Source organism: Haliotis asinina, chromosome 2 (assembly GCF_037392515.1).
Source record: "Haliotis asinina isolate JCU_RB_2024 chromosome 2, JCU_Hal_asi_v2, whole genome shotgun sequence".
In the NCBI taxonomy this organism is placed as follows: domain Eukaryota; kingdom Metazoa; phylum Mollusca; class Gastropoda; order Lepetellida; family Haliotidae; genus Haliotis; species Haliotis asinina.
Window position 1 is genome coordinate 69,179,523 of NC_090281.1, and position 17,978 is coordinate 69,197,500.

At 41.7% G+C, this 17,978-nt stretch overlaps 1 protein-coding gene across 4 annotated transcripts in view; it reads right to left on the reverse strand.

The window, feature by feature from the left end:
* Positions 1-17,978, reverse strand: part of LOC137274209 (uncharacterized) — a 138,574-nt gene that overhangs the window by 68,582 nt on the left and 52,014 nt on the right. For 3 of the 4 annotated variants that reach the window (XM_067807269.1, XM_067807268.1, XM_067807266.1), the window contains exon 2: positions 3,595-4,286. In XM_067807269.1, the coding sequence (XP_067663370.1) occupies positions 3,595-3,791 (197 nt within the window). In that variant the 5' untranslated portion in view covers positions 3,792-4,286. Of the gene's footprint in view, positions 1-3,594; positions 4,287-16,904; positions 16,941-17,978 lie in introns of those variants that run through there. The other variant, XM_067807267.1, reaches the window with a different exon arrangement.

Sequence of the window (17,978 nt, forward strand, 5' to 3'; positions counted from 1 at the left end):
CAAGATGAGGAAATGAGGACCTCCGTTCACCTGTTGTTTTTGTTTATCGAGCTGGGTTAACAGTCCTCCTTGTTCATGAGAACAGCTTGTTAACATTGTCAGGAGAACTAGAGTACTGATCACACTGTTACAAACGCCTTAAGCACTTTTAGATAAACATATCTTTTCTCACTTTAATAGAAATACAGGTCGAGCCAGTGCGAAATTCCGGTAAACCGGAGGTGAGATCAAATGAGTCCGTTATGATGAACCGTTAATCCGAAGATTTGATAACTAGTGGTGGTTGGTCCGTGGTGTAGTTAATTAAGGGTTTGGTACAAATTTGACAAGGAGAGAGTGAGCTTAGTTTTACGCCGCTTTTAGCAATATTCCAGCAATATCACGACAGAAGACACAAGAAATAGGCTTCACATATTGTACCCATGTGGGTCATCGAACCCGAATCTTCGGAGTGGCGAGTCAAAGCTTTAACCACTAGGCTATCCCACCGCCCCTGCTTTCTTGAATACTAATATTCGAAGTTTATGTGTAGTGTATGTCTATAGGGCGTAATTACATACTGGTGTAATGTATCATCACAATCGCTCTCGTCCAAGGTATGATATATGTCTTACTCGTGTTACCGACAACAGACCCATGAAGATCAAGTTTAATTGATTTTCAACAATCCATGCGTGTCGTAAGTGGCTACTAACGGGTTCGCTGACTTCGCTGACACATGTGACCGTATCCCAGTTGCGTAGACCGATGTTCATGATGACAATTATGCTGCCCAATAGTTTTCTGACTATGTAACGAAGGACCTGTTTCAAAAGTGTTTTCACTTTCGATTTTGTACGTTTTGCTCTGCGTCACTCGTGCACCAAACCGACACACTAGGTTTAAACCGATGTACTGCTTAATGAAGTTAACAAAAACGCTGTAATGGTAAAACATTAAAAAACCTAGGTAAATTGGTATTAAAAAGGTTTCACTGTATGAAATGAACGTTAAGTTTATTGAGGTTAACTGTAAGTATGTTATACGACACAAAATTATTAAACATGGTACATCACCATTAACTAGAGTCTCTGTGTGGATGAAATAATGCCGATGCGACTTTAAACTCGCGATCGCTTACTCACTCACTCACTCACTCACTCACTCACTTTGCAATAGTGCCTTTAACGTCGCATAGGCATTATTCCATCCGCATTATTAGACATGGCACATTACTATAAACTAGAGTCTCTATGTGGCTGAAATAATGCCGATAGGACGTTAACCTCCCTCACTCACTTTGAAATAGTGCCTTGCCATAAAAGAACAACATTTACTTGTTTCTATAAACCTTGTACTGCCACTCCCAAGGGCAACTGAGAGAACCATAGATTTCTTATCGACTCGGTCGTAACACGTATATACACCAAACCTTTCAACGTCACAATTAGCATAAGAAAATGTGTGTTTAAGAGGCCCTATTTCCGAGTACATACGCTATTTCTTCAAATTGACCTCTTGTAGTCAAGTGGTTATTAGTGTTACAGCAAAACACTTTGTTTTGCTTGTGCGTTTTGAGTATGTCAACTTCAGATCTCTGAGAAAAATAGCAAATACTCGAAACGGAATGTCAAACACTTACGTCGAGCGGAGTTCTTAAAGTAAGGATCATGACAGATTCTACCTGCTACATATGCTTATGTTATTAAATTATGCAGTGCTGTGACTACTTTAGTTTGAACTGTTCAAATATATATTTATAAAAGTTATTTTATTTCGTTAGGGTATATAATCCTTAGGAAGTCCTTACGAATTGTAAATGTAAGTGACATGTCAACACGACCGTGAAAAAATGTCGCCGCGCAATTCATGTTAGTAACCAGTCTGTAAGATAAGATGTAGACTATTACACCATATACATTGAAATTATGATCAGACGGGCACCTCACTGATTCAGGTAGAGGTGTTTTATTACAAATTCGTTGTAAAGAGAATATTTCAAAATGAACAAAACACGCCACACACCACAGCGCAAATTTAGAATCAGAAAATGACGTAGGAACAAAGGTAAATGTGGTCTACATGTCTGAATTCGTTGTTCGTGCGTTCAGTCGCTGTACTACTGACAGACCGCCACATATAGCCGGTGTATCGAAAAGTGCGGCATTAAATAACATTCATTCACACATAGATCTCGTGCTTTTACATCAAAACTATGTCGATTTACAGCCTAAAACTTTCCTCAGTTGTTTTATGGTACATAAACAACTCCTCACGCAACACACCGTACCTCCCGGTCGCGTTCTACGAAGCGATCTTGAAGCGAATACATGTTGAAAATGAAATTGACAACTGCTTTGTTGTTAGAGAGGCCGTGGTTCGAGCCACGCTCACGTAACGGGATGAAATATACATCTCCGCTTGGCATAGTCGTACTGCACATCCTCTGAACCTCGCCCGATGCGAGTGCATTGGAACCGCTTGCCGCATTAACGCGCGATGATGGACAAAACACTACGATCTAGCGAGCTATCATAGCATGTTTAACCTATCTGACAACTTGAAACTGGCAACATTTTTCTCCGTGTAATTAACATGGGATGTGCCAATGACATGCCTCGACTACTCTGACTAGGCAGTCTGTGAAATCCGAAAACGGAACAGCACTGGAGTGTAAATGTACGAATGTGTTGTCTTATAATCATGAAATCACACCTCCTCACCGATGTCTCCATTCGAAATTGACAAACGCAGCTGCTATTGACATACATTGCTACGAAATGTACATCAAATGAATTATGTATATTATACATAACCGCCATAAAATTACGCTGAATCTAATACGCCTATACCTTCAAAGCTATCAGAATTCCCTCACAAATCTGCTGACTCACCTACCCTTGCGAAGAGTTTCGAACACTAGACAATCCCAACTGCTAATGATCATGTAAACGCATATTTTGTAACTTCAGAACATGAAATATACACCTTGCCCTGTGCAATTAACACTAAACGAGCCTCCACTACTCTGCTATTAATATGCAAGCTATGAAATACGATACCACCGCGTCCCTCTAGTAATGAATCGTACGTGAAAATGTCTAAACTGTCACCACTATTACCAGTGTATTTAACACGGGCTTGTTTATAAACCCAACTTCGGCCACGCTGTTATTGACAAGCACTGCATGTAACGTATGCCTGTGAATATGTATAATTCAGCATAAATGCCCTAGGAGAAGCATGGGGAGGATTTCACTCAGCTAGGTCACTGTCATCGACTTTGTCATCGTACATATTCCAGCGTAATGAAATGAAATATCAATGCGCAGTCAGGGCTCGTCGAAGCGGATTAGCGATTACACACATGGAGAATTAATAACTGTTAAAATTAGCATATAATATAACATGGTTGTAACATACCATATGAATGATATTCATACAGAAACGTTAATCAGCGTGCCTTATAAAGCTAAAAAAAGTACAGTAACGAATCATAATTGGATTCAAAATTCAATCTAATAAATGAATAACATGATTCTGTAGGAGTGATGTATTAAGCTTAAGTTGAAGTGTCTTGAGCAATATTAATATATTTAAGAAAAACGTACTTACCAGGAATTGCTCCTCGCCGGGGAAGACTCTCTATCACATGTTGTTGTTGGGCGAGTGCCACACCCACAGGATGGGGGTGGGGGTCGCAGTCGGTCGTATACACTTTCCATTGGTATGATACAATCACTATTGAAAGGCTCTTTCACAGGGATCACTATGTCCGATTCCTCTTCATAAGTATTTCTTATAACTCCCATACTCCACTCAGGGATTGTCGGTAATATCCACACGAAGAATAAATTACAGTATTCGTGTTTATTGCACTAATCCAAATTCCCAATAAATAATACAAAGTTAACCAATTCAGATATTTCCTTGACAAGCACGCTGCTAAGCTGGCAAGTGCGTCCACTCCCAGCGAACATTTCCAATTGCTCGAGTGATATCAATTCCCATATTATATAGCACAGGCATCCATCGTCTCAACTCATCTCGTCATGTGACCACTTTTCAAAAAATATACTACTGTCCCAATTCAATAACATTTCGAACAGAATATATGTGCACTTAGTTTACACCAAAAGAAATCTCTTCCAGATCTTTTTCTCACAACCAGTGCTCACAGGATATTTCATAACTCCTTCGCCGGTTTCAATCCTTGAAGAGTTGTAGCCAATTCACTTTCCCGGTATATATCCGCTGTGTCGTCTGCTATGGAATACCAGTCGCGTGCGCATGGCATAAGGGGTCGCCTGAAAAGAGGTAAATAGATACCCTCAGTTATCTGCATGGAAAAGAGCCAGGGCCAATGCTCGAACGATAAGCAAGTTGAAGATATAAAAGTGAAAAATGTCTACAGAAAATAATACAGGCTCGCGAATGTTGTCATTTTGCCCCTGGAACAAAAATTGTTTCAATGTTGTGTACACTAGAATTTAATCCGCCTCTGTTGTTTACCTTCCCGAGACAGAGTAAGTGTAGTCACCGTATCCATTACTTTGATTGGATCACTGAGAAAAACGCTCATACATCTATCATGCCTGTTCCTACACGAGGAGTTGTGGACAGTTAAGTCAAGGCAATGACTCTGAAGGACCAACAGCTGTCAGCTTTGACAAAATGTGCTATATCATAGAGCGAGCCTGTGGTAAAACAAACGTCGCATATCGCTAGCACGGACCACTAGCCCCTTACATCAGTGTTAACTAATAGCCCCGCTGTACACTACGAAGAGCGTCTTCTCATCTGACTGCGCGTTCAGCATTCTTCATTTGCCCTAGGATCCTAAATCCACATTTTGTAGAATGGCTCGTGACAATTGTTGTAAAAAAGACCTTGTACTCTGTAAAACGTTTAGTTCCGCGTGGTGACATTTCGACCACAGGGTATGAAAGGTCTGCGAGTTTGTGGAACAGGGTTGGTTATCTTGCGTGGTATTCACATGTCGATGTGGTTTTTTTTCGTCTCAGTACATATGAACTTCAGTCGTGCAAAACGCAATGTTAATAGTCCAATATGAGTGCACTGGAGTGGAAAGGGTTTTCTGAACATTACGAAGTCGGGTGTATCGAATGTTCGGTTGAGACGAATCCAATTTCTATATCATTGGTTCCTGAATAAATAGCGAAACGCGAGCATTACGGTCAACTCTAATATACAGACTAACTGACTTAGTTTGGTTTTACGCCGCTTTTAGCAATATTCCAGTAATATCGCAGGACACAAGGAAAGGGCTTCACACATTGTATTCATGTGGGGATTCGAATCCGGGTCTTCGGCGTGACGAGTCAACGCTTTAACCACTCGACTACCCCACCGCCACCACGGAGTCGCGTGTACCGAATATTTGGTTAAGACGAATCCAATGCCAGTGCCATTTTCTTGAATGAATAGCGATAAACAATGTAATTAACGTGCTGGTTTGGCTGATTCTTTTGAATTCGAAATAACCTGAGTAGTGTCTAACCCTGTAAGCAAATAAACCCCATAATAAACCCCATAAAGAAGAAACTCCATCATGTACAGACCCAGTGTCCAACATAGGTTTTGAATAACACCAGTATAAAAAATGTGGCAGTAAAAATCTGTTACTGATCTGGCATACACAACTGATCCAGTATCATGCGGAAAAAGGTATATATTCGGTATCAAATAACCGGGTTAGAACTGATCTTCAGTAACCCATGCTTGTCGTAAGAGGCGACTAACGGGATCGGGTGCAGGCTTGGTTCCCAGTTGCGCAGTTCATGATGTTGAGGTCTGGTCCAGACTCAGTTATTTACAAACCCACGCCATATAGCTGGAATATTGCTGAGTGCGGCGTTAAACAACAAACCAACGAATAAAAAGACAAACAGAGACCTAATCTACATCAAGTATAAAAAAGCGAAATGCACACCCACTTTCAATTGTCAACCCCAAACAGAACCACTGTCAACAGATACCGATTCAATTGTAAATGTGATCTACCACTGCACCAGTTTCAAATGGCAACATAATATGGATCCAATGCAAGGCAAAGATTCACTATAGATTCAATTTCCCATACTGATCTGACACAGATCCAGTGTAATATACTCGTGGTACAGACCCGTTATCAGACCAAGTATCAAACTGATGCCGAGTGTGAGTTCTTTACCAATCACTGGTACAGATCCATATATCAGACAGACACACGTTATAGCCAGGACATAGCCCAGATCCCAGATAAACAGACATGAAGCCTAGCATCAAGGACATACTAGTGCTGATCCCGTATAAACAGCCTGGAAGCCTCGCATCAACTACTTAGTGCAGACCCCGTACAAACAGAGACATATAAAGCTTAGCAACAAGAACATACTGCAGACCCCGCACAAACAGAGCCATGGTAAAGCTTAGCATCAAGGACATAGTGCAGACCCTGTACAAACAGGTATGGTAACGTTTAGCATCAAGGACATAGTGCAGACCCTGTACAGACAGAGGTATGGCAAAGCTAAGCATCAAGGACATAGTGCAGACCCCGTAAAGACAGAGACATGGTAAAGCTTAGCATCAACGACTTAGTGCAGACCCCGTAAAACAAAAACATTGTGTAGCTTAGCATCAAGGACATAGTGCAGACCCTCTACAGACAGAGCCATGGTTATCCCTAGCATCAAGGACATAGTGCATACCCCGTACAGAGACATGGTAAAGCTAATCGGCAATGACATAGTGCAGACCCTGCTTATACGGGCACAGTAAAGCCCAGCGTCAATGACATAGTGCAGACCCTGCTTATACGGGCACAGTAAAGCCCAGCGTCAATGACATAGTGCAGACCCTGCTTATACGGGCACAGTAAAGCCCAGCGTCAATGACATAGTGCAGACCCTGCTTATACGGGCACAGTAAAGCCCAGCGTCAATGACATAGTGCAGACCCTGCTTATACGGGCACAGTAAAGCCCAGCGTCAATGACATAGTGCAGACCCTGCTTATACGGGCACAGTAAAGCCCAGCGTCAATGACATAGTGCAGACCCTGCTTATACGGGCACAGTAAAGCCCAGCGTCAATGACATAGTGCAGACCCTGCTTATACGGGCACAGTAAAGCCCAGCGTCAATGACATAGTGCAGACCCTGCTTATACGGGCACAGTAAAGCCCAGCGTCAATGACATAGTGCAGACCCTGCTTATACGGGCACAGTAAAGCCCAGCGTCAATGACATAGTGCAGACCCTGCTTATACGGGCACAGTAAAGCCCAGCGTCAATGACATAGTGCAGACCCTGCTTATACGGGCACAGTAAAGCCCAGCGTCAATGACATAGTGCAGACCCTGCTTATACGGGCACAGTAAAGCCCAGCGTCAATGACATAGTGCAGACCCTGCTTATACGGGCACAGTAAAGCCCAGCGTCAATGACATAGTGCAGACCCTGCTTATACGGGCACAGTAAAGCCCAGCGTCAATGACATAGTGCAGACCCTGCTTATACGGGCACAGTAAAGCCCAGCGTCAATGACATAGTGCAGACCCTGCTTATACGGGCACAGTAAAGCCCAGCGTCAATGACATAGTGCAGACCCTGCTTATACGGGCACAGTAAAGCCCAGCGTCAATGACATAGTGCAGACCCTGCTTATACGGGCACAGTAAAGCCCAGCGTCAATGACATAGTATATATCCTGTATAAACAGACACAGAGTAAAGCCAATATTAAGCATCAAGGGCATAGTATATACCCCGCTGGACAGGGTGAAGTCCAGTATGAAGGACACGACATTTATCCTGGGTAAACATAGACAGGGTTAAGCCCAGTACATGAACGTAGTATCTACGCTGGGTATAAATGGGCAACAGGCGCTTTGTAGAACAAACATTCAACATTGGTAGAGTAACGTACTAACACAGACTTAATTATATCCTCTGTTTCAGAGGTAAAGTATTCAGCGACTTATGTTGCTGACATGTAAAGACTCTGATAACGACACGTATTAGGCCCTCATTTCACGGAAGCATTGTACAGCAGACCAGAAGTCTTCACAGCATAGCATGGCATCAATCATAGCAATGATTAACACCGCATAGCATAGAGCAGCATATTATAGCATAGCATACCCTAGCATATCACAGCAGAGTATATCGGGGCAGAGTAGAACAACACCAATTTTACACGGCTTATTATCCCAAACATTGGCCACCTATATTTCTGGCAGTGCCTGCACTCCAAGCCACAACGCACCAATTAAAACCTGCAAGTTTGACGACAGTCCGCTCACATTTCCAGTAAGAACCCACCTTCACTATTGTTCTTACCATCATAATATTGTACGCTTCCTGGGATAAGACTTGGTTACAATTTCATTAAAACAACCTCCCTACGCTTGTTTGTATTGGCTCTGGAAATAAGTATTCATGTTACTCAAGGAGATAGCCCTCTACCAGGTTATCATCCTCTTGAGCGTTTCAATTTTCAAAACTCATATGTCAAACATTTCTTAATTCGCCCAAATGAGCCCATGATTAACGCACTGTAGGTATGGCATCACCTGCTTTATGAGGATCCACAACTACATGTCTATTTTTGTTCGAGAACACCGGGGAGTTTAAGATAACACATTTCAGATGTGTTTTGTTGTCATGAAGTATCACGATTCGTGTTCTTATAAATCATACACCGGGATGTTCAAAAGTTGCTGAAACTGTTTTAACATATTTCTTAGACACTACCTGCTGAAACTTATATTCCTTGAAATGAAAACTGTCTGGGTATATTATATATAGAATATAGATGACTTTGTTGTTGTAGTTGTTGTAATTATTGTCGTGATCACCATCACCACCATTATCATCAAATCATCACCAACACCACATCATCATCACCATCACCATCACCACCATTATCATCAAATCATCACCAACACCACATCATCATCACCATCACCATCACCATCACCACCATTATCATCAAATCATCACCAACACCACATCATCATCACCATCATCATCACCATCACCACCATTATCATCAAATCATCACCAACACCACATCATCATCACCATCATCATCACCATCACCACCATTATCATCAAATCATCACCAACACCACATCATCATCTCCATCACCAAGGCGACTATGCTTGTCGTAAGAGGCGACTAACGGGATCGAGTGGTCTGGCTCGCTGACTTGGTTGACACTGTCATCTGTTCCCAATCGCGCAGAACGATGCTCATGTTTCACGGAATTGTCTGGTCCAGACTCGACGATTTCATCATCATCAAATCATCACCAACACATCACATCACATCACATCACAATCAAATCACATCACCATCACATTACATAACATCACCATCACATGACATCACATGGCATCACCATCGCCATCACCATCACCATCACCTCACCTCACCTCACCTCACCTCACCTCACCATCACTATCACCATCACATCACCATCATCATCATCATCAACATCAACATCAACATCACATCACAATCTCATATCATCACATCACATAGCATCACTATCACCATCACAGTTGTAATTATTGTCGTGTTCACCATCACCACCATTATCATCAAATCATCACCAACACCACATCATCATCACATCACATCATCATCACAACGCAATCATCATCATCTAACTCGTGAAGGTCCCGGGGCAGAATAGGCCTTCAGCAACCCATGCTTGCCATAAGAGGCGACTATGCTTGTCGTAAGAGGCGACTAACGGGATCGAGTGGTCTGGCTCGCTGACTTGGTTGACACTGTCATCTGTTCCCAATCGCGCAGATCGATGCTCATGTTTCACTGGATTGTCTGGTCCAGACTCGACTATTTCATCATCATCAAATCATCACCAACACATCATCACCATCACATCACATCACATCACATCACATGAAAATCAAATCACATCACATCACCATCACATTACATAACATCATCATCACATGACATGACATAACATCATTATCATATCACATCACCATCACATGACATCACCATCGTCATCACCATCACCATCACATCACATCACATCACATCACCATCACGTCACATCACATCACATCACATCACCATCAAATCACCATCACCATCACCATCACATCACAATCTCATATCATCACATCACATCACATCACATCACCATCACATCACATCACATCACATCACATCACATCACATCACATCACATCACATCACCATCACCATCACCATCACATCACATCGCAATCTCATATCATCACATCACCATCACATCAAAATCAAATCACATCACATCACATCATCATCACATGACAGAGCATCAAATGACATTACCATCGCCATCACCATCACATCACATTACCATCGCCATCACCATCACCATCACCATCACCATCACATCACCATCACATCACATCACATGTCTCATATCATCACATCACCATCACATCACCATCACATCACCATCACATGACATGGCATAACATCACCATCACATCACATCACATCACATCACCATCGCCATCGCCATCACCATCACCATCACCATCACCATCACCATCACATCACATCACATCACATCACATCACAGTCTCATATCATCACATCACATCACATCACATCACATCACATGTCTCATATCATCACATCACATTACCATCACCATCACCATCACCATCACCATCACCATCACATCACCATCACATCACATCACATGTCTCATATCATCACATCACCATCACATCACCATCACATCACCATCACATGACATGGCATAACATCACCATCACATCACATCACATCACCATCGCCATCGCCATCGCCATCACCATCACCATCACATCACATCACATCACATCACAGTCTCATATCATCACATCACATCACATCACATCACATCACAATCACATCACAGTCTCATATCATCACATCACATCACATCACATCACATCACAATCACATCACAGTCTCATATCATCACATCACATCACATCACATCACATCACAATCACATCACCATCACCGTCACATCGCAATCTCATATCATCACCATCACCATCATTATCATTATACACTTGGGGAGTAGGGTTTTGATGTCAACAGAATTGGTTTCCCTTAGCTGTTTCATGTCCCATCGTGTTTACATGACATCCGGCATGATCTATTCCTTCCCAGTACTTTCTGGAACATAATATTTAAAAATAAACTGGCCAACCTCACAAACATCACCAAATTCAGAAAACCTGGTGATACAGTAAGAAAGGCCTCGCAACTGAAAGTTAAGAATTACATCCCATGGTCGTGCAAGGAACCGCTGTTATCGTCAATAGCGCATCTTTGCTTTCTCTGATAAATCCACTCACCATCAGTTCTAGAAGATAGGAACAGGACTACATGTTACTTCAATGTCCAGGTAACGTGTGTGTGTCGGTCAGAATCGTCGATCATCTCAGTCAGTCAGTGAATTTAGGTTTACGCCGCGTTTAGCGATATTCCAGCGACATGACTACGGGGAACACCACAAATGGGCTTCGAACGCTATGAGCGAACGTTTCAACTACTAAGATACTCCACCACCTCGGCAAAAACGTGAACTGTGTAGATGCTGTTGACACCTAGCATGAAGGAGGATGGGACATGTTGAGTATTTGTGATGAGTAGTACGCGATTCAGTCACGATTTACCACCGTTCTATTAACCGACGAGGAGACTGTTGTTGGTATTCACATATATTGTTCATGGTCCCCTTGTTTCTTTGAAGAGTACCCGGGTCTTCGACGTGACAACCAAACACCTTAACCACTAGGCTATCTCATCGCCCCATCAGTGTCTCAGTGGAGCTGCACTATACTGGTATACGCGTACGCGCAGACGGTGTTCTTGGTGTTTATGCCCCACTGCACAGTTCTCAGATACTCTGGGATTATGGCTGTGTGCCACTAACTTCTCACCTCGGCGCGATAACACTACTTAATGTTTACAGTTGTGCGGTTGTTTTTTTGTTCGCTAATTTGCTTCATTTAAGATAAAAAAAACCCTAAGAGAACGGCATGGTGTTCCGAGAGCGGTGATGGGAGCTACGTGCAGCAGTTGGTTACCTAGGTGCTAGTTTCTGTTATGGATGGCAGAAAACGATTATTGTTACCACTACTCACTGATTTACATTTCGTTACTGCTATAAAAGGTAGCATTCGTAGGTAGCAGCAACAGTAGCGATAAAAGTAAACGTCAGTTTCGTCTTAATAGTGGTCGAAGTAGCAGCAGTGTGTTGAACGCTACGCTCAGGAACATTCCGACTGTAAGACGACGGTCTGTAGATAATAGAATCTACATCAGACAATCCAGTGATTGACATCGATCCACGTTGAGATACGCTAACAATGGCCACCGTTATTCGCCACTTTGGGACAAGCATGGGTTGCTGAAGATCAGTTCTAACCAGGATCTTCACTGTCATAGTGTTTGTACTAGTAGTAAAGATAGGAAAAGAAACAGACGCAACAGCAGTAACAGTAATATTTGCAGTAATACTGGTATTAGAATTGAGTGAGTGTACTTTCACGCCGCCCCCAGGAATATTCCAACTACATGGCGGTATTAGAATTAACCTTCAGTAACACATGCTTGTCGTAACAGGCCACTAACAGGATCTGGTGGTCAGGCTCGTTGACATGCTTGACACATATCATTGTTTCCCAATTGCGTAAATCGATGCTCATGCTGTTTTTCACTGGGTTGTCTGACTCGGACTCGAATATTTACAGACCACCGCCATATGTCTGGAATATTATTGAGGACAGCGTAACTAAACTCCCTCACTATTAGTAATAATAGTAGTGGCTGTAACGAAACATTTACATTCGTTATTACAGCACCGTTGAGTTCACCGGTACATATTTTATCAGGGTTATGCTTTTTGAAATCTCGACTATTAAAATATGTCAACATCTGGCTTTTCATTATCGGAATAATACCTGTCGTCGCCAAGGGTTTCTTAAGCCTCTCACATGTTCGTGTAAACAAGAGAGAATGTTATTGTCACAGGTACGTCCAGTCACGATTGTGTTAAACCGGGTGGAAAATCAGCACTATGTGAGTGTAAAATAACACTTAAACCTCGACGAAAACAAAATATCGCTTTCAGGCAGAAGATCGCACAGAACGGGTTCGAACATGAAGCATTATCTTCAAATCTCTACGCATGCGTAGTGAGAATCGCCATGTCAGACGGCCATATTGAATTTCTGTCACAGGTGACGTTCCTTTCCTAGGGCGTCTAGGCAAATGGGGTGCAAATCTCCTATCGTCGTTGTCTCCCGTGGATTAAAAGCATTAAGACTGCTTATCGCTTAGCACTAATCGCCTTTGCACATTTTTAGCTTGAGGGAAAAGGGATTGAAAAAATAACAATAATAAAAATATGCCTTGGTGACACAGCGTTATGGAAATATCAACAGACGTTGTGAGTAGTTTGTTTAATGATTATGATATTTTGATATGAGGAGAAATTCACAATAGGTTTAACACATGTATCAACTTATGAAAACAAGTTTCCAAATATTGATTTCTTATCGGGAGGTATTATTAAAAAGGCATGTCCTACGTCAATGACATTTGCAAACGTTGTTGGTGACGTCACCGATATACCTCATTGGCATTAACGTACATGAAAACTGAAGGAGATTGCAATTTTAACGTTAAAAACTATACGCCACTGTGCAAGTGATATGGTACGCCACATTCTTTAACAAGCTACAGTAACGTGATATACGTGACCTAAAGATATTTCTTTTGCAGTTGTCTAATACAAATTCTAGAGGGTTCAGGAAACTGTACGCTTTTGTGAAGTGTACAAAGAACATACTTAAGGTTTTTCGGTAAGAAATTTTAATGACAATATTTCATTTTCGTGAGAATTTTTTCATGGAAGAAATCTGAGTAGAATTCGGCTTTTGATCGCGCAATGACAAAAACCGCAAAGGGTGGCACATTACATTGATGAGGCATGTTCTTAATTAGAAGGGAGTAACTTTAAAAAATACCAACATTGTAAGAGATATTAGCTATAGGTATATGATATAATTAATAGGGGACGGTAGTAGACTATGACAGGTAGAGGGTGAGTGGGTTTGGTTTTACACCGCTTTTAGCAATAATCCAGCAATTTCGCGGCGGGGAACATCAAAAAGGGCTTCAGGTGACGAGCGAACGTATACGGAAAGGGTAACTACAGAGAACGGACAACACAAAGATTCGAACCGCGACCATCGGATCCTGGTAGTAAAGGGACTTAATTCGTCCCAGCCTTTGGTAATGAATGGCTGAGTGAGTTCAGTTTACGCCGCTCTTAACATTATTCCATGAAATTTACGGCGGGGGACACTAGATTTGGGCGTCACACATTGTACCCATGTGAGGAATCGAACCCGGGTCTTCGGCGCAGCGAGCGAAGGCTTGACCATGAGACCAATAGGCCAGCCTATATGTTGTGACAGAATTTCCGATACAGGCACATGTGGGATGAAAACATACTGAATACAATATGGCAACAATGAGAGTGTGAGTTTAGTTTTACGCCGCACTCAGCAGTATTCCAACCATACGGCCTGTACATAAACAAGTCTGGACCAGACAATCCAGTGATCAACATCATGAGCATCGATCTACGCAATTGGGATACAATGACATGAGTCAAAGTCAGCTAGCCGGAGCACCCGATTCCGTTAGGCGCCTCTTATGACATTACTAATGGCTAGTTCCAACCTGGATCTTCACGGGTGCATTATGACAACATACCCGGGGTAGTTTCACCATCAACATCCCCCAGTGTCCCGTATATTCATGTAAAAAGGATAGGCTATCCACGAAACACGTTAAAAGACTTATTTCATAAAATCGATTCTGAGTAATTTAAGATATTTAAACTACTGGTTTGATGATCATCGTTAAAATTAATATATCATGTATAATCAGGTCGTTTTGGTGGTTACTGCTGTCAAGAGTTCGGGATGCACTGATAAAACAATATCACAGATTATTTCCAGACACATTCCTATCTGAAAAGTAACGAGTGAAAAATCAAACATAAGCCTGAGGTCCGAACTTACAAACTCCCTAAGGAAGTGTTCTGCAACAAATATCCTGAAGAGGCCAACACAAGTGAATGAAGAAACATATGCCCAAATCAATAGACTGTCCCAGGTTCCCCAAGTGACCAGTAAAATCGATGCAACGTTTCTTTTGAAACAAGAGTGAGTGATCGAGTTTTGTTTTACGTCGCCCTCAGCAATATTCCAGCTATATGGAATAGCGGACTCTGTAAATAGTCGAGTCCGGTCCAGACAATCCATTGATCAACAACATGTGCATCGATATGTGCAGTTGGGAACCGATGACATATGTCAACCAAGTCAGCGAGCCAGACCACCCGATTCCGTTAGTCGCCTCGTACGACAAGTATAGTCTCCTTTTATGGCAAGCATGGTTGCTAAAGGCCTACTCTACGCCGGGACCTTGTTTGAAAACAAGAAACACTAATGCCATGTGTAATAGATGACAAGCGAAAGAAAATTCAGAGTCAAAAGAAAATAATGTACATATTTACAAACAAGTCCAATGTCAAGGTTAACACCAAACTGTTGTCACAGCTAATACCAGAGTTAAGAAATAACCCGGAGATCAAAGTTACTATGTATTAAAAAAAAACACAGGAAAATAATGTCCTGATTAACAAATGACCAGTTGAAAAAAATGCTTGGATCAACAGAACAGTAACGTCGTGATTATCCGTTGGCTAATAACCACTAGTAGCCAGATAAACAGAAGACATTGCCTCAACTGTCCAGCTTAAACCATGACAGGATAATGTCCTGATGTATCGAAAAATGTGATAAACCAAATTCCTGATTAACAGAACAACACAGAAAAATAATCTGACGATTAACAAGTGACTAGTAATAAGCGATGCCTAATTTACAAGAAAAACAAAAGAAAACATGGCTCGGGTAACAGATGACCAGTAAACAGTAAACCCCCATGTAACGTAATTTCTTGATTAACTAATAACCATTAAAAACAAACAAATGCCCGGATAAACAGAAAAAGAACGCCCTGTGTCCTGATTTACTGTGAAAGCAGATGAATATTGCCCTGTTTAACTGGTGACCAGTAAAACCAGTGCCCGGATTAACCGTGAAGCAGATAAATACTGCCCTGTTTAACAGGTGACCAGTAAAACCAGTGCCCGGATTAACCGTGAAGCAGATAAATACTGCCCTGTTTAACAGGTGACCGGTAGAGTCAATGCCCGGATTAACTGGAAAGCAGATAAAGTCTGTCCGGTTTAACAGGTGACCGGTAAAACCAATTCCCGGATTAACTGTGAAGGATATAAATACTGTCCAGTAAAAGCAATGCCCGGACTCAGTAAGCAATAAACTACTGATTACCCGATCATCATACAGATTTACATTACAAACCATGAAGCAGCTGGTGGAGGACCAAACTGATGACAGCAAACTTAACCAGATGGTGAGTTAAACGATGAGTTCGAATTAACAGGGTCTGGATAAATCAAGTTTTGTTGTTCATTAACTTTCGTCCAAACATGCAAAAGTACAAATGCTGAATCTAAAAATCCACTCTTCAAATATCATCAAAATCAACAACCACATGTCAAGCTCTGTTAAATCAATAATCAAAGTTCGATATTTCAATTAAACTACCTGAATCATTTCCTTTTGAGACGTCACAGACGAAAACAATATGAACCAATCACTCGGTATATTAACGATGCCTACGTCACGTCGGTAAATTAGCTTAACCATGAGATGCTTATTAATAACTTGATGATGATGCAAGCATGTATGATAAATCAACACGACCGGAACAAACATCGTCCTACCTGTCAACCGGCACCTGGGGAGACTTCACGCTGTATGCCACTTCAACATTCTACACCGTGCATATAACATTGAAGTATGATGCAACCGCCGGCATATACGTGCAAAACACGCTAGACATCTCAGAAAGGAGTGATGCAACACGGGTCACAAAAATTAAAGCATTACCTGTCAATTGGTGGGGCTCTACACGGGTGGGTGTTCAATCATTTGAAATATTGGTCTAAATTTAAACCGATAGGCGTTCGAATTTTCATACATATTTCGTCAATGGACAGGAATGTTTGTTTAAGTCAGTGGCAATGTAGTTTTAAATTTAAAAAAAGGAAAATAGAAATATTATATTTAATACCTTGTACACCATTTCACGTCCTGAAAAAATATGTACGAATGTGGTGTTTGTAAACTTGAGAAAGTGAATGCATCTTTGTTTAACATTTTTACATAGGCTGGGTTGCCTATACATTCGCTACCGGATACAAGTCATGCCCAGTATAGAGGAGTCCTATCTGGTAAGGCGATTTTGATTTTTGTGAACACCTGTGTCATACGACATTCAGACAACTGACGATCAATTTCCGACAGCAATCAATGTATGACCGTGTGAGCGTAAATGCTCCATATAACGTTTTGGCGATGCAGAGTACAGGAGCATTGACTCCAGAAAATTTTACTTCAGAATATCGAACTATGAGTGAGCAGTGTTTCTATTCGTGAACTATTGGCAAAAAACCATTTGGTATTGATTCTTAAGCAAAGGTTTGTGATATAGTACAATAGACAAATTTGTCTAAGGATTATGAGAAGGTTTTGATGTTTTTGTATTAACTTTTACATCGCATATCAGAGAGTGTTCTCTATTGCCGAACACAAATAAGAAGTCTATATTTGACTTGATTCGAAGTCAAACCCCAGGCCATAGAAAATACCTGGTAAGAAACACTTCATTGCTTCCTTTTGTTAAGATGGCCGCGAAACCTTTCGTCCGGGTAAGACCGCGACTTGCCCCTGACTTTAGGCTTGCGTCTGAGTGAGTGAGTGAGTGCGTGAGTGAGTGAGTGCGTGAGTGAGTGTTC